This window comes from Boleophthalmus pectinirostris, unplaced genomic scaffold, assembly GCF_026225935.1.
Source record: "Boleophthalmus pectinirostris isolate CB_2022bp ecotype Guang Dong unplaced genomic scaffold, ASM2622593v1 HiC_scaffold_4, whole genome shotgun sequence".
Lineage (NCBI taxonomy): Eukaryota > Metazoa > Chordata > Actinopteri > Gobiiformes > Gobiidae > Boleophthalmus > Boleophthalmus pectinirostris.
This window is the reverse complement of record NW_026571353.1, coordinates 2,578,814-2,601,446: the sequence shown is the minus strand read 5'-3', so window position 1 is coordinate 2,601,446 and position 22,633 is coordinate 2,578,814. Positions and strand designations below refer to the sequence as shown.

The 22,633-nt window shown below is 39.4% G+C and overlaps 2 protein-coding genes across 2 annotated transcripts in view; one reads left to right on the top strand and one right to left on the bottom strand.

The window, feature by feature from the left end:
* Positions 1-2,521, bottom strand: mtrfr (mitochondrial translation release factor in rescue). Its single transcript, XM_020938392.2, has 2 exons — positions 2,097-2,521; positions 1-337 (listed from the first exon to the last, which is right to left on the bottom strand). Exons 1-2 carry the CDS (start codon positions 2,373-2,375, stop codon positions 107-109), a joined length of 510 nt encoding a protein of 169 aa, XP_020794051.1. The 5' UTR covers positions 2,376-2,521; the 3' UTR covers positions 1-106.
* A 1,681-nt stretch (positions 2,522-4,202) lies between these two features.
* Positions 4,203-22,633, top strand: part of LOC110172389 (membrane-associated phosphatidylinositol transfer protein 2-like) — a 120,704-nt gene continuing 102,273 nt past the window's right edge. Inside the window, 1 exon segment of the mRNA XM_055162174.1 lies at positions 4,203-5,051. The gene's annotated coding sequence lies outside the window, so the exon portion shown is untranslated.

Here is a 22,633-nt window from a genome sequence, read left to right as displayed (position 1 = left end):
TTATGCTTTTAACTTTTTATTTCCATGGAACCATGAGGGTGATGAGCCACCTGCAGCACACTGAATGAGTGAGTACATGTTTTTAGCATCTGAGCTGGCACCTTGCTCATGGGTCTTTGTCAGTGGGTTTGGCACCTGCAGCCAGAGCCTCTTTGAACAGCCTCTTCTTCTCCAGGCTCTGGTTGACCTTCCTCCTCTTGTCCTGTTTCTTCTGCTCAGACTCTCTTTTCTTCACACAGATCTCACTGAGCTCTCCTTTGAGGGCCACATCTAGCTTCTCCCTCAAGATCTCTCGAGCACGTTTACGGTTCAGATCTACGGAGCGAGTCTGATGACACTGTGGAAGGAAACAGCAGAATTACATATCATTCTATTTATGGGTTCAGCTTTATGTTTAAGTGATATTTCAAAGACCTTTGACCATACAAGAGATATAATATTTGATTTTGAAATGTTAATTGTTATGGTAACAGTGCTAGATTTACATCCCTCTGAAACTCATGGATTAAAAGTACATGTGCTGCTTGAAGCCATCAAAATGTGAAAATGTGAACTGTTACATGAACTACTGTATGTAATTATGTCCACCTTAAAGTACATACGACAAGTTTGTCTACTTCTTTAAGCAAAACCAAAGCAATATATTTGACTAAGAATACTGATTTTTTTTGGGTTTTTTTTGCGGAGGATAAAATTTTGCATCCTGATTGGACACGGCCAGCACATGTGACATATATAGAGGTAATTCCATTACTGTTACCTAGCAACCATAATGTTATCAAGGGCCAAACTCTGCTTAATTTGCACAATAGTAATGATTAGACCAATAACAATAAACAACAACACATGTATTTAGTAAGTGTTTACGCCGGCAGAAAAATGCCTTGTTTGTGTCACAATTGTCTTTGCATTTTAGATGGAGTCTTCTGTGGAGTTTTCATAAGCAGAGGGTTTCTGTTTTACAGCTCTCCACTACTTCCTGTACTTTTTGTACTTTCAAAAATACTATGCAGTTTGTGTGATGCTCTAAAGTAATTTAGTTATTTTATATGACAATGGAATTGTCATTGGAATGGAATTGAACTGGAATTGAATTGTCTTTCCCCCCCCACACAATCTGCCACTTAACTTTTGTAAAACTATGAGAAATATTTTGGACAGGTACTATCCACCAAACCAAGTATGTACAGAACATTACATTACTGTACATTATTGTCATTGTTGGGAAGGTAACTTTTAAAATGTATTCCCCTACAGATTACAGATTGCATACCCCAAAATGTAATTTGTAACATAATACATTAAGGTACTTAAAGTGAGTAACGTAATCTGAATACTTTGGATTACTTGATTTGCCATAGAGAAGCAAAGACGAAGAAATCTTCACATAAGATGTTTTGTCTGCTAAAAGAAAATAAAAAGCCCAAACTTTACTTAACTAAATTAAAAATATTATTGATAGAAGAGCAGGAGACACAGCATGGTTTAGTCCTGTTCAATTCTGTTTTAGTCCTGATTTAGTCCTGGTTTTAGTCCTGGCTTAGTTGTGGTTTAGATCTAGTTTAGACCTGGTTTTAGTCCTGGTTTTGGTCCTGGTTTAGTTCTGGTTTAGATCTAGTTTAGACCTGGTTTTAAACATGGTTTAGACCTGATTTGGACCTGGTTTAGACCTGGTTTTAGACCTGGTTTAGTGTAAGGCAATGAGTGCAATTACTGAAAAAAAAAAAAGGATATAGCCCAAAATGTGAAAACAGGAAAATACCGCCGTATAATCCATTTATTTCAACAAAGTAACTGTAATCCAATTACCACTCACTGAAACAGTAACTGTAACTGAATAAAGTTACTCATAATTTGTACTCTGATTACGTAACTCCGGTACATGTAATCTGTTACTCCACAACATTGATTATTGTACAGAACTTGAACTCAAAAAGTAAAAAGTGCTCTATGGGATTTGTTTTAACTATAGACCAGAGACCCTATAAAACCAGACCAGTTATGAATGTTTAATAACTTTCGAGAAAATTTTAAATTCAATAATACAATGTCGTTATCCCCCCATTATGAACCTTTATAATGCACCTGGAGCTCACCTTGACCACGATGCCGGTGGGGACGTGCTTGAGGACCACACAGTTGCTGGTCTTGTTGGTGGCCTGTCCCCCGGGCCCGTGTCCCCTCACAAACTGCTCCTCCAGCTCCTCCTCGTTCAGGACGGGCAGCTCCACCAGGTCCTTCTTCCCGGCCGCCAGCACAGCCGGGAGCCCGACAGGAGGCACCCTCAGCCCGGGGCACACGCAGCAGACTGTCCCCCTCCGTGTGGGACAAAACACAGAGTACAAACCCCTCACGGATCCGAGCAGCCTCGACATGTCTGCGCGTCCCCGGGTACGCGTGGATCACTGCGCATCGCACGGACGCACGGGTCAAATGTCTTTACACGTTTTGATTGTTTTGCGCTACACTCCACAAAAACATGTTTCACTTTGGACAAGTGTCTGACACTGTAACTGTTCCGCCTTCTTCTACCAAACCTTTGGGAGTAAATAAAGATACGTGCTGCCGTCTAGTGGTCATAGAACTACAATAACTGCAGTCCCTCAAGAAATACTGGCACCCCACACTACAGGAGAAAAAGCTGTAAACTTGTTATAATGTTGGTCATTTAGTTGTTAAATTAATTAAAATATTTCAGCCGTGGTGTACAAGATACTAACTACAGTGGTCGTATAGGAAAACATGTCTTTTTCTTAAATAGGCCAACTTGTTGTTTTTTTAAATTCTGAAACCTTTTGGAGTTATTCCTTTTTCATAATGGGAAAGTGACACAGTGCAGCTTTAACATTCATAATGTATAACGTATAGCCTACATGTGCAACATAGAATAGGAGAATAAAATTGTTTCATACATTAGACACTTAAAGGTCCTACATTACACAAAATTGACTCTTGTGAACTTGAAGCCATGTTAGAATACTGTTAACCTACTCAAAAACATAGTTACATCCATTGTTTGTCTCCAGCTCAAGCCCAAAATGCTCTCTTCCACCTTGTGATGTCATGAAGCAATAGTTTTAAGTTAACATATACATTTTACCTTTAGTTCAGTAGACATTGGAACTTCCAGAGTGTTGAGGAAAATAACCTTTTCATTCATTAGTTTCTGCTTAGACAAAAAATTACACTTGAAACAGAAATAAAGTCCAGATAATTTACTTATTCCAATATTAGAAAAGTCATACTTGTACAAGGAGTCTGTGCTGACATTCCCATGCAGAGACTGAATATTTACGCCTATACAATGATTTTTATACACGGACTATAGTGGGAGACGATCGTGGTTTTGACTCAGTGCCTCTTCGTTGGTGCAGCCAGGCCTCTTGGCACGTTGCACAATCTTATCCGATTGTGACAAAGATCCCACGGATTCATCTCACTCCCCTTATGGGTGCGTCTTGCTGCTCTGATCAGGGTGATGAGTTGTGAGTCAGCATAGCCCTATCAGTAAGTCCTTGCCCTATTTAATTAATGGATTAGACATATAGATAGAAATAGAATATCTTGTACATGAACTGAAACTATCTGTGCATCCCTCATCTGTAATCTGGTCCCTGTTTTCCTGGTCATTGTATAGTGAATTCTAATAGTACAATAATAAAATATAGCAGTACATCAATAACTGTACAGCAGCACATCAGTTACATCATGGTTACAACAGTTACATCATGTTATACACCACCTAAACCTAGTTATTTATCCTAACAAGAGACGAAATTATACAAATAATTCTAATGAAGGTGTATGGAGTTTACATACACAGTGGAGCACTTCCTGTATTAGAACCCAAAGTGGAACAGAATGTTTCTCTTTGAGAAAAACAAACAAACAAACAAAAAAACCTCATGCCTCAGCCTAAATATACAGGGTTTAACAGGGTTAAACATGTATGAATGAAACAAAGTACTCCGAGAGAATAGCCTAATACGAGCTCTTTAATAGTTTTGAACATGGCCCCACACTGAGCACTGATGAAACCGACACACTTCTGCCTGTAGTTCTCGAGCACACCGGCAGATGGCGCCATGGCATTAGTTCAGCGCGACCATCACGGGCCAGCTGACTAACCGGAAACACACACTCCTCCCTTCACAATAAAGCCCCCAGTATCATTTTTCACAATAAAACCCAACTGACTTACTCCGAAGCGTCCCCCGGAACTCTCCCGGTCCCTCCCGTGTAACTTGCCCCGCTCCGTGTCGTGTCTGTGCGCGCTGCCTGGCCGTGTGAAGTCTTGCAGAGGTTCGAGACTTGACGAGTGACAAGTTACTATGGCGAGTGTCGTCTGCGCGCCTTCTCCTCCGCCCGTCTCTTCACCGCAGCGAGGGCATTATCTGGCAACCGCCGAGTGAAACTTTCCACCCGCGGCATTTTAACCACCAAACATTACGTCGCTCGCGTTTTTTTTTTTTTTACGCTGGATAACCAAGGACATTCTCGCGTTACCATAGCGACTTTGGCCTTTCGCTGCTGTCGAGTGAGGAAAGCTTTGTAGCGTGCAGCCCGATCTCCCTCTCCCCGGGCTGAACGGCGTGGGCTGGCGGTGTAAACACGGATGTAAAGCGCGGCTCCCGCTGACAGCATGTAATGGGCTGCTTCACCATGTTGTTGCGCTCGTCTGTCCCCGCAGCGTACCTCCTGGAGCCCGCCTTCTCTCCCAGCACCGCACGGGTCGTCTTTATGGCTCGCAGCTTCCTGTTACACGCAACATTTTGATGACTTTTTACAGATAATATTTTGAATTGCTAATCGCTATGGCAACGCTGTTAACCTGTCCTCATTGCATTGTGAAACGCGTGGACTGACAGTGACGTTTTGTTAAATTTTTGGATGCCACCTCCACCAGTAACCACCATCATGCCACCCCTTCTTCACCATCCACACCTCCTCCTCATCACGTCGTGCTGAGGGCCCCTGACTGACGCTGACGGGCTGACGGAGGCCCTTGAACTTTTGAGTGTTTTATAACGCTTCAGGTGCATCAAGTCCAGGTATGTGTACGTGTGAGAAGCCGCCGTCAATTTTAGTGCTTTTTTAGCGCGCGGACATGTTGCTAGGTAACTAACAGCAGCGGCGGGTTTACTGTCGTTCACGCGGCGGCAGGAGATGTTCCAGAAGAAGCGCTTGTCTTTTTTTTTTTTTTTTTCTCAAATGCCATTTTGTTTCACAGTCGTTTGGTTTCATAACTCTCCCCGCCAAGTTATCCTTCCTGTGGCGGGCCGTGGGCTGCTGTGGCCGGGCTCTGTCGTGGCTGTGCGGGGCCGTGCGGGGCCGTGCGGGGCTGTCAGCGGCTGTCAGCTCAGAAGCATCTCAGGAATCTCACAAAGCAGACATGATGTTGTCTTCTGCACGTGACTGGAGTAATGGCGGTGTGGGGAGCGTGAGGGAGCACGGTGGTGATGGTGTTGGCGTGAAGTGACACATTTGTACGTGGTGTTCTTGACCAAAATAATTAAAGGAACTGTATGTAGCCTGAGCTCTTACACATTTAAAAATACACTTCAATCACAGCTGAATCTGGGTTGCCAGTGTCTTAACCTGCACACAGAGACACATCCAAGTTTGTCTCATTCTCAGTTTATGTTCAGGCCTCATGTGAAGCTCAGAACCTCCAGAATTCCCTCCCTGAGCTGCAGAGGCTGCACTAGCACTGACTCATGACTGGTGCAGGTGCTGGGGTTTCGGCAGTGACCAGTCAGAGCAGAGAGAGGCATTTTTCACCAGTTTGATTTAAACACAGAAACTGGCAACTTATCACGATACTAAACGATACTCAATTTCGATTCTAAGGAACAGGGCTGGGTATCATTAAGAAGTTGCTGATACCTCGATACATAGGCCACATATACGATACATATCTCGATACAGTGCACTTTCAATTTAATGAATATTTCAAATCAGTTTGATACTGTTCAGTAAAAATAAAGGCTAAATGTGATACTAAAAGTCTTTATTAAACTGCTTCTTGTGCAAAGTTAAAATGAAACACAAACATTTTAATCATCAAAACAGTGAAAATGTCAAATGTGTTGCATAAAAGAGTTTCCTTAACAAGCAACACAACTGTTGCGCTGTAACAGAAAAATTTAGTTAAATATACCAAAAATACGATATCTTCATACGGCAGCCCATGATATCGATAAGATAAGATAAGATAAGATAATCCTTTATTGTCTCCCATGGGAGAAATTTGTCTTGGGACAGGGGGTAACATGCTTTATCAAAAAAAAACAGGACAACACAACACAAAGCAGCACATAAACAAACACCATAAAACAAAGTAAATATGAGACCAGTATGACCATGAGTGATGCACCAACAGGACCCTTAAATTATCCTTAACAGGCAAGCCCTTGCATTCTTCTGTTCTATTAATTATTGCACATTCCCTAAGCCTGATACTGTATCATCACATTTAATGAAACCATATATCAATATTTCGATATCTTTGCACACCCCTACTAAGGAATAGACTTGATCCCTTATTCCAATAGCACAATGATAATAAAATCACTCTTTATTTAAACAATAGAATGTAATTAAACAACATGAAATGTTTTTTATTACTTTATAAATATTATATGTGCTTAAATGTGTATAATCCCTCAGTGGTCCATGAGCGTATACTAGTCTGTGCTCTTCTACTTGTTCTGATACAGCTCAACATCATTCTAAACACATTTAGGAAAGCTTCTGCTCTGTCCTGTCACTGGGACTTTTTCGATACCTGTGTCTAGATTTGATACCAGTTTTTGTATTGATTAATAGCCGATCTTTGATACTTTTGACAATCCTACTGGCAAACCAAACGCAAGACTGTTGTGAGACTGTTCAGAACCAAAACCGCAAATTATAATAAACAAATCAATTTGTTTTGTAATGAAGAGTAAATCAGTATTACAGTTGTCATCAGTAAACCGTATTTGATTTGAACATGCAGTCCCAAAATCATACAGTACATACAGTTCCTTTAAGCTCCATGATAGTGACAGTCCAGAGGTTTGTTGTGGTAGAGAAATGAAGGCGCCTCATTCTGATACTTGTAATCATTGAGTTGTCATGGCGTATTATTGCTGCACACTGTATTTTCTGTGTGGACTGACGGGCGCACCTGATTGTTGTCGTTTACTCGCCATTAATTGATTTGGCGATGCTCGGACGGCGCAGCAATCGATTCCTTCTGATAGTGAATCGATCCAGCCCGTACTGGTAATTAAACGCGTGAAGACAAGTGAACATTCCCCAGGCTACAGCCGTACTAAAGTCACAGTTACTTGTCACATAGTTGTCCATAGACTTCAAACACGCTCCTCCCCTCTCTATAACTGTAAATGAGCCAGCAGCCATGTCACACACCGTTCTCTTGTCATCCACTCTGTTACATGTGCTGGGTGATGGTTTTTTATGCAATATTCTTATGAGCGTAATCATTTTGTGTCCAAGTCTTGTTTATTGGTTCATTTTATAGTTAGCAGTATACTGTCGTATTAAAACAGGGTCACGATGATGTGATGTGATGATGCACGTGTTATGTAACTGCTTACAAGCACCTTTGGAATATACACTGAGGACACATCAACGTTTTATATATGGTTTTAATCACAATCTACGCTGCAACTGAGAATTTGGTCAGCTCAAGATTGGTGTAAGCGGTTTTTACTTTTGGAATCATTTTCTAGCAACACATAAATTATTTTTTTCTCCTTTCCTCATCTGTAAATGTCTTGCTTACGTTTTAAGGCAGGGGTCTCCAACCTGTAGCTCTTCACCCTCTTCTAAATAGCTCACCAAGGGACTTCTGAATTATACAGATTGTGCCAAATAACTAAAATTGTATTAATTAAACGTCTATTACCATTAGAGGTGTGCAAAAATATCAAAATATCTATATATTGTATTGTTTAATGCAGGCATGTCCAAACTATGGGCCATGGGGAAATTGTGCCCCTCAGACAATTTTTTCTTGGCCCTCAGGCTGCCAGGTGAATTGACCGATTACGTCAATTAAAAACTAACATTTAACTTCAAGTTTTTTGAAAATCTACCTTGATATGGCTAATATTTAATATTTACTGTGTTGTTGTGTGGTTTTAACGATGTTAGCATGAATAAAGTCTGATGGCTCATTCTAATGTGTTAAACATTAAACATATTTCAATTATTCACTGTGTTGAGCTCCAGTCTACGGCCCTCAACCGGCCCTCTGCTTCATCTGTGTTTAGATATGTGACCCTTGATGAAAAAAGTTTGAACACTCCTGTGTGATGATACAGTATTGATATCGTGAGCTGCTGTATTGATATATCGCCAAGAGTGTTTTTTTTGTATATTTTTCTAAACTGTAGCGCTGCAACAAATTCATTTTCTTGCTTGTTTCGTGGGAGAAAACTTATGTTATGTTTTTGTGACACATTTGACATTTTCCCTGTTTTGATAATTAAAATATTTGTGTTTCATATGAACTTTGCACAAGAAGTGATTTAACAAAGACTTTTAGTGTCACAGCCATGATTTAGTCTTTATTTTTTATTGAACCGTATTGAATCAGTTTGAAATATATCGTATTGAATCGTATCAAATCGAAAGCTAACTGTATTAAGATATGTATCGTATCGTGTCCTATCTATCGAGGTATGTATTGTATCGGCGACTTCTGAATGATACCCAGCCCTAATTACCATTACACAAGTATAATTTTGATGCCTAAATTTGTGCACTAATGAATGGATAATGTTTTATAAGCATGCTTTCATAGACAAAATTTCTTGCAACTGCTAAAATGAATAGTTCTTTGGTGTTTTCGTTTTGTGAAGGTAGGTCACTGGAGGAGCACGGCTGGAGACATCTGCTTTAAGGCCTTCTAGGAATTCTATATCCTTAAATGAGGCTATTAATACTTTGCAGTGACGCGATCACGTTGCGGGTGTTCTGAACGTCTGTGTATGTCGGTTAGGTTACCATGGTGACACAATAAACACATTAGCAAACACAGCCAAAAAAGTTTAAGATGCTATTAATGATGACTGTAATTATTATTTGATTATTTGACAGAGACGTGTATAACTGTAAAAATCACCTCACCTTTTGTAGTTCAGCTATGTCGGTTCAGTTGAAAAACTCAGATTAGACTTTGACAAACTTTATTTATCCACAAGGGAAATGACTTGGACACAGCAGCTCACACATCAACTTATATTATAATAACAAAAAGTATAAAAAATATAAATAGTAATAATAATAACCCTAAAACCAGGTCTAAACTAGGTCTAAAACAGGATTTAACAGGACTAAATCATGATGCGTGAACCGTGTCTCCTCCTCTTCTATCAATAATATTTTTAATACAGTTCAGTAAAGTCTGGGCTTTTTATTTTCTTTTATCAGACAAAACTTCTTATGTGAAGATTTCCTGGTCTTTGCTTCTCTACAGCAAATCAAGTAATCCAAAGTATTCAGATTACGTTACTCTTTAAGTAATTTAATGGATTACGTTACAAACAAAAAGTATGTAATCTGTAATCTGATCCAGCTGCAACATTTTACGAACTTTACAAATGCACATGTAGTAAGAGCCGAAATACTGACCAAACTGTTTTCCCCTCAGCGCCGTGACAAAGGGTGACTCTGGGCTCCGGGGCGGGTGGCGGGGCGGGTGGCAGGGCGGGTGAGTCACGGTGCACATATCGGCGTATGAGAGCCAGGGCCGCTCATTCATTCCTCACATGTGTGTGTGTGTGTGTGTGTGTGTGGAGAGGTGAGCGGATCAGGCCCCGGCACGCCCACAGGTGAGTCTGTACTCATACAAACCCACGGCCCTGCCTCTCCAGCCTGCCCCAACACGACTCTGAAACAGCCTGGAACATTTCTCTAAAACAAACGGAAGATCAAACTGGTGCAGGTGAAGGAATCTCATTTTTCCCTCACAGAATTCACATGGAAAAATCAGAATCGATCAGAGATAGAAGAAAATGTATTTTGATATTGTAGGGAGTATTATCTGTTCCATAAGGATGAGTTGTTGTACAGTTGTAGGGAGTATTATCTGTTACACGAGGGTGAGTTGTTGTACAGCTGTAGGGAGTATTATCTGTTACACGAGGGTGAGTTGTTGTACAGTTGTAGGGAGTATTATCTGTTACACGAGGGTGAGTTGTTGTACAGCTGTAGGGAGTATTATCTGTTACACGAGGGTGAGTTGTTGTACAGTTGTAGGGAGTATTATCTGTTACACGAGGGTGAGTTGTACAGCTGTAGGGAGTATTATCTGTTACATAAGGGTGAGTTGTTGTACAGCTGTAGGGAGTATTATCTGTTACACAAGGGTGAGTTGTACAGTTGTAGGGAGTATTATCTGTTACATAAGGGTGAGTTGTTGTACAGTTGTAGGGAGTATTATCTGTTACATAAGGGTGAGTTGTTGTACAGTTGTAGGGAGTATTATCTGTGACATAAGGGTGAGTTGTTGTACAGGTGTAGGGAGTATTATCTGTTCCATAAGGGTGAGTTGTTGTACAGTTGTAGGGAGTATTATCTGTGACATAAGGGTGAGTTGTTGTACAGTTGTAGGGAGTATTATCTGTGACATAAGGGTGAGTTGTTGTACAGGTGTAGGGAGTATTATCTGTTCCATAAGGGTGAGTTGTTGTACAGTTGTAGGGAGTATTATCTGTGATATAAGGGTGAGTTGTTGTACAGTTTGATATTGATATTGTGACTAGGAAAGGGGATCATTAAGAAGTTGCCGATACGATACATACCTCGATACATAGGCCATGATACGATACATATCTCGATACAGTGCACTTTCGGTTCGATACGGTTGAATAAAAAACAAAAGCTAAATCATGGCTCTGATACTAAAAGTGTTTGTTAAACCACTTCTTGTGTAAAGTTCATCTGAAAATGTCAAATGTGTTGCATAAAAAAGTTTCCTTCCTCTTAACAAGCAATAAAACTGTAGTGCTGTAACAAAATAATTAGTGAAAATATACCCCAAAATACTCTTGGCGATATATCGATACAGCAGCCCACGATATCGATACTGTATCATCACATTAAATGAAACAATATATCGATATATCAATATTTTTGGCAGAACTCTAGCTGGTAAACAACACTGACACGAATCAGTGAAGTTTTGACTGATGGTCGACTTAACCGACAGCACAGTGGTTAACTGGTCGCAAATTTACATACAAATCGTAGCTCAATTCATATTAAATCAAAACTATTCTGCAAAATGGACTCAGAGCATTATGTGTTATATTTGTTTCTCCTCACCAATTACTCACCTGAAGTTGTATTTGGAGTGCTTTGTGCATGTTTGCATTTTTAATCGCTTATTTCCAAGATCCTTGTTTTCATCGTCAGAGGTACACGCCCAGTCGCCCACTGTCCACTTTCCTCTCCAATTTGATTCTCGGTGATATATGTAGGATTCAGCAGCGTCGCCTAGTCATTAGGGTTACAAATATAAACCAATCTGCCACTCTGTAGTGTGATGTGCAGTTATCCATAGGAGGGGCCGGCTCTTTGTTGTGATGTTTATGGTGACGTCAGCTTCCCATTGGAGATTCTAATTATAACTATTAGAAGTCTGTAGCAGACATGAGCACAATATGTCTTCTTTATACGCTGCAGTGAGAGATAAAGAGTTTTGTGTGTCAGGTGTAGGCCGCCCTCGTGTGACTGTGTTGTGTGGAGGATAATCTATCTGTGCTTTTAATCTTGTTTTCGTGCAGAGTACACACAACATATTTGTGGTGTCTATAAATAACAGCTTTTGGATTAATTTGAATGTGCAACATTGTATTAGTGCTTTAGCGTCAGTTATGCTGTGAAAAACATTACAAGTCATATTTCCCTTTGAGGTGCTGCTGTGTGGACATGGGCCCTCTGTGTAGTAGTCTGTGTGTACTTTTTGTGTAGTCTGTGTAGTGTCAGTGTAGTCTCTGAGCAGAAGTGTGCTGTTTGTTTTGTTCAGTCTGTGCAGGTGAGTGACAGAGCGGAGGTGTGGCACTCAACACTCAACACTGCTTAACCAGTTCTCAGTGGGGGCTGCTCCCCTCCTCCACACACACACCCCCACACATACATGCATACAGGCACACACACACACACACATACACACACACACACACATATACAGCAGCAGGTCGGGCAGGCACAAAAATGTACTAATGTATGTGCTGTTTAGCGTGTGACAGTGTGAGGAGATGGAGCTCTGATAACTCTGTGCTGCAGTCAGGTGCCTCCTGTCTGCTCCATTTTCTATAGGCTATAAATAAACTCCTGTTTGTTTGGGTTTTCTTGCATCTCCACAAACCTGACTCTTACTTGACCTGGAGGAGGTCCTTCTTCTGTTCTCCTTGGACATGTGGTTCCTTCATCTTCCTCAGCATAACATAAAATGTATCAATCTCCATGGAGAATGTTCCTTGGTGTATTTTAAAGTGTGTGTGAGCTGCAGATAGAGGACACCTCCTGCACGTGTCTCATTCTCAGTTTATGGACAGACCCTGTCATGTCAAAGCTCAGAATCTCCAGAATTCCTTCCCTTCTGGGTTTAAGTAGTGAAGAAGGTGCCTGATTTGTTTGTTATTAATGTTGATATCTTGACTTACATAGAAAATAATGAAATAAAAAGACCAGGATCATGTAGAGCCAATTAATACAAACATTTTAAGACTAAACTAACAAGTCTGACAGAATTTATGATTTAAACTAGAGAGTCTGAGTCTATGGTTTAAACTCGCGGTACCAACACTGAACCTGCACTGTTCACAACTTGTGTGTGTGTGTGTGTATGGTGCAGGGGTGTGTGTTCTGACGGAGCTGCTGGGGAGTGTCCCTCTAATGCTCTGATGTGATCTGTGATCCTGCCAAGTGAGCATCACACTGAGCTCCGGGTCTGAGCTTTTTACTCTGTCAGAGTAACTGTGTGGACATTAGGGAAGCACAGTCTGTATTTTCTTGTAATGATTAACTGAATCAAACTTGGCCTGCGTTCCTGCCTCTAGCCTACTCAAGTCCTGTTTCATCCCAATGTGATGTGCAGTCCAGATCCAGACCAGTCAGTCCACATCCAGACCTCTGCGTCCACATCCAGTCCTCTGCGTCCAGATCCAGACCTCTGCGTCCACATCCAGACCACTCAGTCCAGATCCAGATTGCTGGGTCCAGTCCAGATCCAGATCGAGACCAGTCAGTCCAGATCGAGAGTGCTCAGTCCAGTCCAGTCCAGAGAAGGAGAAACACTGTCTTCTTTACAAAGGGCATTTTGCCTGGGGCTCAGACTGTTGATAGCTCATTGTTGTGTGAAAATGTCATTTCATTACATTTTAATTAAGCACTTTGAAGTACTACCACATCCTTGAAGTACTGCATGCATTGCTGCAAGTATTCAGATATGTCCTAAAGGCATATTGCTGACTGTTGTGCTTATAATCATGTGGTGATTCAGCTGCCTGCCAAGGCCAGACTCATTTTCCTCTGGATTTGTTCTACACAACACAAGTATATAAGCATACAAACATACAAACTAGGGCTGGGCGATATGGATCAAAAAATATATCCCGATATATTTTGCTATATCTCGATATATGATATATATCTTGATATATGTTCAAGAAAAAATAACCCCCTAAAAGGTCTTTTTTTTTTTTTTTTTATTGAAGTGTAAGAGGTCGGCAGTTCATATAGGAACATTTAAGATTACAAAAAAACCTAATTACATAAATAATAATTTAACTGTAAAATAAAAGAAATAATACATATTTCCTTCTTTTCATTCATAAATAAATCAACTCAACACAAGTTCATCTTTGCATTAACTCTGTTATCCAAACCATAATCATAAACAGAACCATGAGCTCCTTTAGCAGAGGAAGCTCAGGAGGTTCCTTATTTTAATAGATCCGTGTTTCTATCCAGCAGTAAAGAGCTGTGAGGTTTCCCACAATCCACTGCATCAAACCCAACGATTCCAAACACTATTGTACAAGTGACACTGCAGCAGATTATTAATTAAAATCTTCTGCATAAATAAACTTTACATTGCTAAACTTTACAATATATAAAGCATAATGACTCTAGAGCCACATCAGCCCGTTTGAGATAATAATGTGTTTAATGCAGTTTTGCGCACGTGTCTTTACATTTTACAGAAGCGAAACTTAAGCTCATGGCTCATTTACATACACAGAGCACTTCTCATGCAGCTCAGCTCGTTTAGCTTCTTTTGGGCTAAAGGACGCGACTCGGTGGAATATGAGGATGTGCTGCTGATGGTTTTGTCTGTAAATGGTGGAAAAGGTTTGTGGTGCTTGAAACTTTTCACTGGCACCAACTTTCAGCGTTCACGGCGATAGTGACGAGTGAAGGAGACACGAGCGAACAAAATCAGGGAGGCGGGGGCGACGAGAGAGAAGGTAAACAAGTGAAGCGGCGAAATCTAAATTGAATATAAGCATTATATCGATATATAAGATATGTCAGAATTCCTATTGAGTTTAAAAACCATATCGATATATTTAAAATATCAAGATATCGCCCACCCCTAATACAAACATACAGGACCACTGTGGTTCTGAATGAAACTTAGGATCCTCAGATCCCTCATTATTTGTACTTGTGATTTGACTGGGCTGTTCATGTGTCATTCACAGGACAGAGGAGATCCTCAGTCAGACCTCCTGACCTTTACCCTGGATGGTGCTGGACATTCTAATAGTGTAACAGTTAAAGCACAGAGTATAGAGAGTATAGTGTGTGTGTGTGTTGATGTGTCATTGCTCCATACATTGAGGATGTTGAGTGAGATATGCAGGAAGGAAGTTGTGTGTGCGGTATAGTTCACACAACTCAAACATATGTGTATGAACATGGGCTCTGGGCCTGGCCCTGTGCTGCCTGTTGGAAATACAATAGTTTATTATTAGACTGTTGTCCGTATGCAGGTTCTGTACAGTCTGAACATCGGCATTTCATGTGATTTTTATTCAGCTGTGTTCAAAGATTGAAGTAAATCTGCACTTAACTTATTTGATCACAAATGGGGAGAACATGCAAACTCCACACAGACACAGAGAGAACATGCAAACTCCACACAGACATAGAGAGAACATGCAAACTCCACACAGAAAAGGGACCATGAGTGTGGGTCAGGGAGGGACTCTGGTGTCAGAGCTGGTCTCTTTGTTCAGTCTTGTGAGAGTGTTCAGGTGTAGGTCTCACTGTGGTGTTAGATTTGTGAAGAGTGCAGTCTCCACTAGCAGAGCAGCGATCAAATCCGACCCGAGCTTGACAGGCATTAAGGTATTTGTGTCTGAACCCAACAGACACAATTAAAATCCCACCATTTTCATAGGTTTAAATATCCTAAATAATGAGTCTATTAAAGTGGTACATTTAAAGTGCAGCACCTCATCCGCATTATCCACAGAAATTATCCTCTGCAAATAATGACCCCAGTCCACAAAACATCGCTGTAAATCCAGTTTGAGGTGTTCTTTGAAAGTAAAAAGCCAAGACAGTTCTTCACGTGCTTTTGTTTACATCCACACAGCGCACGGATCGAGGTGAAGCTGCAGAGTCGCCAAAGTGACTCTACGTCCTGTGGACTTTATCTCCAATCTTTTATGCTTTAAAAATCCTGTATCTGAATTATTGCACCACATTTCACAAATTATAATAATTTGTGAAATGTGATGACTTGTATCTAAACTAGAAGTGCAGAGCTCTGATCTTTTTAACACTTAAGAGTCTCAAAGCGAGTGGTTTTACTGTAGACAGGAAAGAGCTGACATGCTGTTTCCATGCTCTAGTCACCACAACCAATAATTACACTGAAAATAGTTCCTACAAATACACAATTGTATAAACTTCCATAAAACAGAAACAAGAGCAAAATATCCTGTTATTTCATATGACGCATGTCCAAAGCTTGCCCTGGGTCATCCCGTGCAGTTTGTGTCTCCACCCTTCTGCACACACAATCCTCTGTCATGTAAGACATCAGCACAGAGGCGAAGGAAGTGTAAGAAGTACAGTTATCACAGCTTTATCCAAACGACTGCACTATAAAATCATTCGCAAAAAATATCACACCTTCATTTTAAAGCTCCTATATTACACAAAATTGACCCTTCTGATCTTTAAGCCATGCTTTAATCCTGTTACCTTCTCACTAACAGACCTGGAGTTGTGTTTTGTTTCATTTACACGTTTGAGTAATTCTTTATTATTAGTCTGTCTGTCCAAATGATTCTAGTGAAGTTTAAATACACAAAACGCTACTCCAGATGTGTTTGTGATGAGAAGTGTGTCAGATGCCCTCCCTGTGTCTCCATGGGGTTTTATTCTGTGTAAAAGCTGCAAACCCGGTAGTTTAAATCTCTACTAACATGTTCTGTATTTGAGGCTTGAGTGCTCGGAAAATGCCTGTTTTCACCTACCACCTATCTCTAGTAGCAACAACTGGGTCGTGTTTAGACCTTTCCTAACATGTAAATACATCACTGGGGGAAACTTACCGCATTTTGTGAAAGTAAAGTATGAATTTGTGTCACAGTCTGTTATTAGATATATTTTATGTTCTATTTTGAGGTTTAGATGAGGTTAGTATTTGAGTTTTCTTGCAAAAACTGTATTTTTCGTATATTTTCCAAATTATTTAGTGACAGCAACAACTTGTTTAGAGGAAGAAAACTTGATTGACTTGGATAAAAAGAAAGGACACTATTTTGATCATTTCAGCCCTAGAATCAATCTCTATTGAACTGAAGGAGCTGTAAACTTTTTTTGTGATAATTTTTTTATTCAGGTGTTATTTGCACACAGTGTTGGGAAAGTTACTTTTAAAATGTATTACAGATTACATAACCCAAAATGTAGTTTGTAACGGAATCCATTAACTTACTTAAAATGAGTAACGTAATCTGAATACTCTGGATTACTTGATATTGTCATGCTTTAAAACTACATGGATGTAGCAGCCACAGCCTTAAAATTCTTGTTTGTTCTCTTCAAATTGACTGTTGAGCCTAAGTCTTCATGAACAGGTAATTGTTTACTGTAGAGAAGTAAAGACTAGGAAATCTGAACATAAGTTGTTTTATCTGCTTAAGGAAAATAAAAAGTCCAGTCTTTCCTTAACCACATTAAAAATATTATTGATAGAGAAATTATTTTTGTATGAGATTACGGCTGCCTTCAATTATGTCCACTCTAATGTTAGGTGTCATATTGTTTATTAAAAGAAATAATAAAATAAATCACTTTCAGTACAAACAGAAAGACGCCTGCCCAGTAAAAATCTGTAATATTGGATGTTTTTTACTCAAAATGATGCAGAATCAGATTCTTAACAATGATGATTATTAACGACCTCGTCCATTGTGTGACTGACGCCACCAACGTTAACAAGACGTTTATGTGGCTCTTACTGCCGCGTTCTGTTTCCGACAATGAGTGGAATTATCAAAATAAAATTTTAAAATGGGGTATAGCCCAAAATGTGAAAACAGGAAAATACCGCCATGTAATGCATTTAGTTTAACAAACTGTAATCCAATTACCACTCACTGAAACAGTAAGTGTAACTGAATACAGTTACTCATAATTTGTACTCTGATTACATAATGCCAGTACATGTAATCTGTTACTCCCCAACACTGTACACACATATAAATATATAATACATATATACAGCATCTACATAAACACATACACATATGCACATATTATAGTATATATATTAGATATAAAAATACATGTACATTCACACTCACTCACACACACACATATCCAAATTTATATTCCCTCTATACAAAACACAGATAAATTTCCTCTGTCAATAGACATCAGCAGAAATTGCCTTGTACATACTTATTGCGTACCATACATAGAGAGTTGACTGAGAGTATACATATTGTGTACATTCTAAGAACATATATTATAATGAAAAATCTCCAGGGAACAACTATACAATAGATTCAGATCTCAGTTTGATAAATAGATTGCTCCATGCTTTCCAGCAACAGAAAGCTCCAGTTGATCGATTTCTCCGAAAGATAGGAGCCATTCTCTCACAGTCAGAGGTTCAACTGATTTCCACCGGAATATTACCATTTTTTTGGGAGCCGTAAGACCTGCTAGTAATACAGTATGTGACGATCGTTAATTGTCAGATTTACTTTGGACATGGAGCTGTAAACTTAAAAAACTACAGCTTCATGACATCACAAGGTGGAATGAAGCATTTTGAGCTTCAGACTAATAATAAGGGGTCACTCAAACATGTGTGAATGAAACAAAACACAAGTCCAGGTCTGTTTGTGATGAGAAAACAACATTAGAACCCAGATCAGAAAACAGTGCAATATGGGCCCTTTAAACATGGCGGAGTGTGTTTTGTTGTGATCCATTTTACTCACAACAGTTGTTCAGACTTTTTTTACGTGACAGAAAACTGCGCGTGTAAATAAATAAAACATCTATTTGATCCTGTCTGATTGTAAAAAGCCGAGTCCAATTACGCGGGGTCAGGTCCGAGGATTTACGGGAGATTCATGGACGAATGGAAAAGCAATAAAGCCAGATTGGATTATAAAAGGCCAGTTGGCTTGTCTTTCCTGTGTACAGTGGCTCACCCGGGCATATTAAATCTTCTCGCGGGGCCATATAAAGCGAAGGGAGTGGACGGCGTGCGAGCTCGGACATTTGCATTTCGGTAAACCTCACTACACGGCGCCAGGAAATATCCCATGCTACATTCAAATGGACGGAATATTGGAGAATGGGTTTTGAATATGAACGCGTGTAATAAAAGGTCAACCCCCGATCGAGAATAGTCAAAGGAAAGAGACAGCCAAGTGCACTTCCTGTTGTAGTGACGCGTGCGGCAGCGAAGACAAAAACAGAACACAAGATTACTCTGAATGCGACTGTGTATCAGATGCCCTCCCTGTGTCTCAAATGGGGTTTTATTGTGTGTAAAAGCTGTTGACCGTGTAGTTTAAACCTCTACAAACATGTTCTGAAATACATGGGATTCTTGCATTGTTTTATCAGTCCAGATTCAGTTTTCTCTTAAATCTTAAAGCAGACAGTTTATGTAAAATGGATTTAAATAAGCCTCATGCATCATCATTAATTGAAGTTGCATTTCAATAGTTTCCTGCATGTTTGATTAATCCTGTATTGTCCTGCATTTGAGGCTTGAGTGCTCAGAAAAGGACTGGATAGTGTTAGATCTTTCCTACGAGGTCATTATGTCACTGGAGGAAACTCACCTGGTTTTGATAGAAGTATTTGTGTCCCAGTCTGAATGATCTGGCATACAAAAACAATCGACATGATACATGTATTTATAAAGTATTTATAATCTTCTGTTTTGAGATATGGATTAGATTTAGATTAGTTAGTTTTGTTGTGAGTTTACATTTAGATTAGTTTCTTTTGTTGTTAGTTTATTTTTAGATTAGTTAGTTGTTAGTTTACATTTAGATTAGTGAGTTTTGTTGTGAGTTTATTTTTTGATTAGTTCCTTTTGTTATGAGTTTACATTTAGATTAGTTAGATTTTCTAGAAGTATTTGTATCCCAGTCTGAATGATCTGGAATTCTAAAACAATCATCATGATACATGTATTTATAAAGTATTTATAATCTTCTGTTTTGAGATATGGATTAGATTTTGATTAGTTACTTTTGTTGTGAGTTTACATTTAGATTAGTTACTTTTGTTGTTAGTTTATTTATAGATAAATTAGTTGTGAGTTTACATTTAAATTAGTTCCTTTTGTTGTGAGTTTATTTTTAGATTATTTAGTTTTCGTGTGAGTTTATTTTCAGATTAGTTCATTTTGTTTTAGTTTATTTTTAGATTAGTTACTTTTGCTGCGAGTTTACATTGAGATTAGTTAATTTTGTTGAGTTTATTTTTAGATTAGTTACTTTTTTGTTAGTTTACTTTTGTTGTTTTTTATTTTTAGTTTATTTATAGATTAGTTAGTTGTGAGTTTACATTTAGATTAGTTACTTTTGTTGTGAGTTTACATTTAGATTAGTTAGATTTTATAAAAGTATTTGTGTCCCAGTCTGGATGATGTGGCATACTAAAACAATCGTCATGATACATGTATTTATAAAGTATTTATAATCTTCTGTTTTGAGATTTGGATTAAATTTAGATTAGTTAGTATTAGATATTACTTTTTAACTTTATAGTGTAATGTGTAGGAGTGTGCATGTGTTGATATATTTTAATATTAAATTTCATGATATTGTATTGATATTGTTTGCTGCTGTGTCATATCACCAAGAGTGTTTTTTTTTTTTTTTTTTGTTTTTTTTACAAATTATTTAATGACAGTGCCACAGTTTTGTTGCTTGTTTAGAGGAAGAAAGCTTGTTGATTAGGGATGCACCAATCCAGCTTTTTCATTTCCGATACTGATTCCAATACTATAGCTTTAAGTATCTGTTGATATCCGACATTAAAGGGCCCATCTCATGTAAAATAACTCTTTTCACGTTGTACCTTCTGCACATAAACAAGCGCAATGTGGGTTTTGGAACATCTATTACACAATAGTTATGAAATCTTCCTGATTTCTTGTAGACAGTCACAGACCAGGAACTATGAAAGACCAACTATTACTCATCCCCCCGCCTGTCCTGAGAAAGCACAGGCTCCGCCCTCCAAACGTGACGTAGGCGACGAGTGAGCCGCCCTTTCTCTGCCCATCTCAGGGAGGGAGGGGGACACAGGCGTGACCCTGATAGTGGTAGGAATAAACTTTTATTCATTATGGAGATACAGCGCGTTCAGCCACATGTGTTGGACCCGGACTCGGACGAGGACTTTGAGGAGCACGAAGCTCAAGCACCACGTCCACATCAACTGAACATTACTGATTGGTAAAGTATTAATAAACACTAGTAGATCAACTTATTATATCGTGTTCACTGCAGTGGAGAACAATGAGCTTATGCTGTCACTTTTGTTTAGGTGTTCATGTGGGAATTGTCAGCAGATGTGGGGTGGAGGCTGAGGAGGGGGGGGTGAAGCGATTTCTGCTACGTCAATCAAAAGTGTCATAGGTGTATCTGCCGCGTCATCGTTGTAGCAGCTTTAGTTCGTTGTCACTTGGGAGGGTGGCAGAAATACGCTGCAATTTGTTTTAAAAAAAAAACACAGAATCAATCTAAAAAACACTTTGGCGACAATTACAAGACCCACACATCACTCTTAGAAGGTAGAAAGCTCTGAAAATTTTGCATGAGATGGACCCTTTAACCGGTACCACAGCAGAGACTAACAAACACATTTATTTCCTTTACACAAAAATAAAATAACACACAAGCTGATCCAAATATGTTACAGAGCTGTTATTTATCTCTAAAGTATCTACACAACAACTTTGTATAAATAAAAGTCCAAACATTATGAGACGTTCTGGGTAATTAAATAGTCTTATTACATGAATTCATACTGTGTGTCCATCTGCAGAAGTGATACTCGGAAGCTGATATCCGATCCAAATTTTTCAGTGTCGGTGCTGATATAAATACTCCGGATACATGAAAGACATGTTTGTTCGATATCAGCCCCGATATACCCAGATGTCATTTCAAGAGCTCACGATTAACCTATAAATGTCAATAAGCTCCGGGGGTAAAATGTACAGTTAACATTAGCAACATTAGCATCCCTCCTGCTCTTCTCACACTGTTCGCATTAAAGGATCTGATCGAGATTTGCCTAATTCCTGGACAACCTGTTTGAGCATTTGTTGTGGTGGTCTGTGGGAGGCAGGAGGCGGTGCCAGCTGGCCCCGGGCTCTGCTGTGTTCTGAGTCCATGTGAGCGTGCACACCGGCAGCTCCACGGCTCTCGCATATGGGCCTCTCCGCCGGGCTACAGGCTCGGACATTTGAAGAGGTGTTTAGGGCTGCACCATATGTCCAAAATATGTGAAGCTGTCAAAATGAAAACTTAACACAGACTTGCTGTAGGCCTGTAACGATACCAGATTTTGCTGAACGATTTATTGACCAAGAATTTATTGCGATAAACGATAATATTGACATTTTGAGACCAATTTCACTTATTATAATGACCATGGAATAAAAATGCAAATACACCCTTTCAAAGATCAATAAACTATACTTTCTGAAGAACATTTAACACAGGAACTGTAATACAACCAAAAACAACAGGCCTAAATAAAACAGGACTAACCAAATGTGTCTGTCTCACAGCAAGGACTTGTTCACAAAAATACACTTGAATAAACCATTGTTGAACCAAATACAACCAAAGCAATAAATAAAATGGATTATTAAGCCTCTGTAACAAAATTGCCCTTAAAAGTGATTTTAGTGATTGACTTACATTGGAATATTGTGTCTTTTCTCTCTGTGGCTGCTGCTGTTGCCTCGTCATTTTGGTCTTGAAGTGTTCGTATTAACCCGCGACACTGGATCCTGTTTCTCTATGAGGGAGCCTCTGTCCTGTCTGGTGTCGTGTCGGTGTCTTGTGGGATTTCAGTGGATTTCAGACTCTCCAGG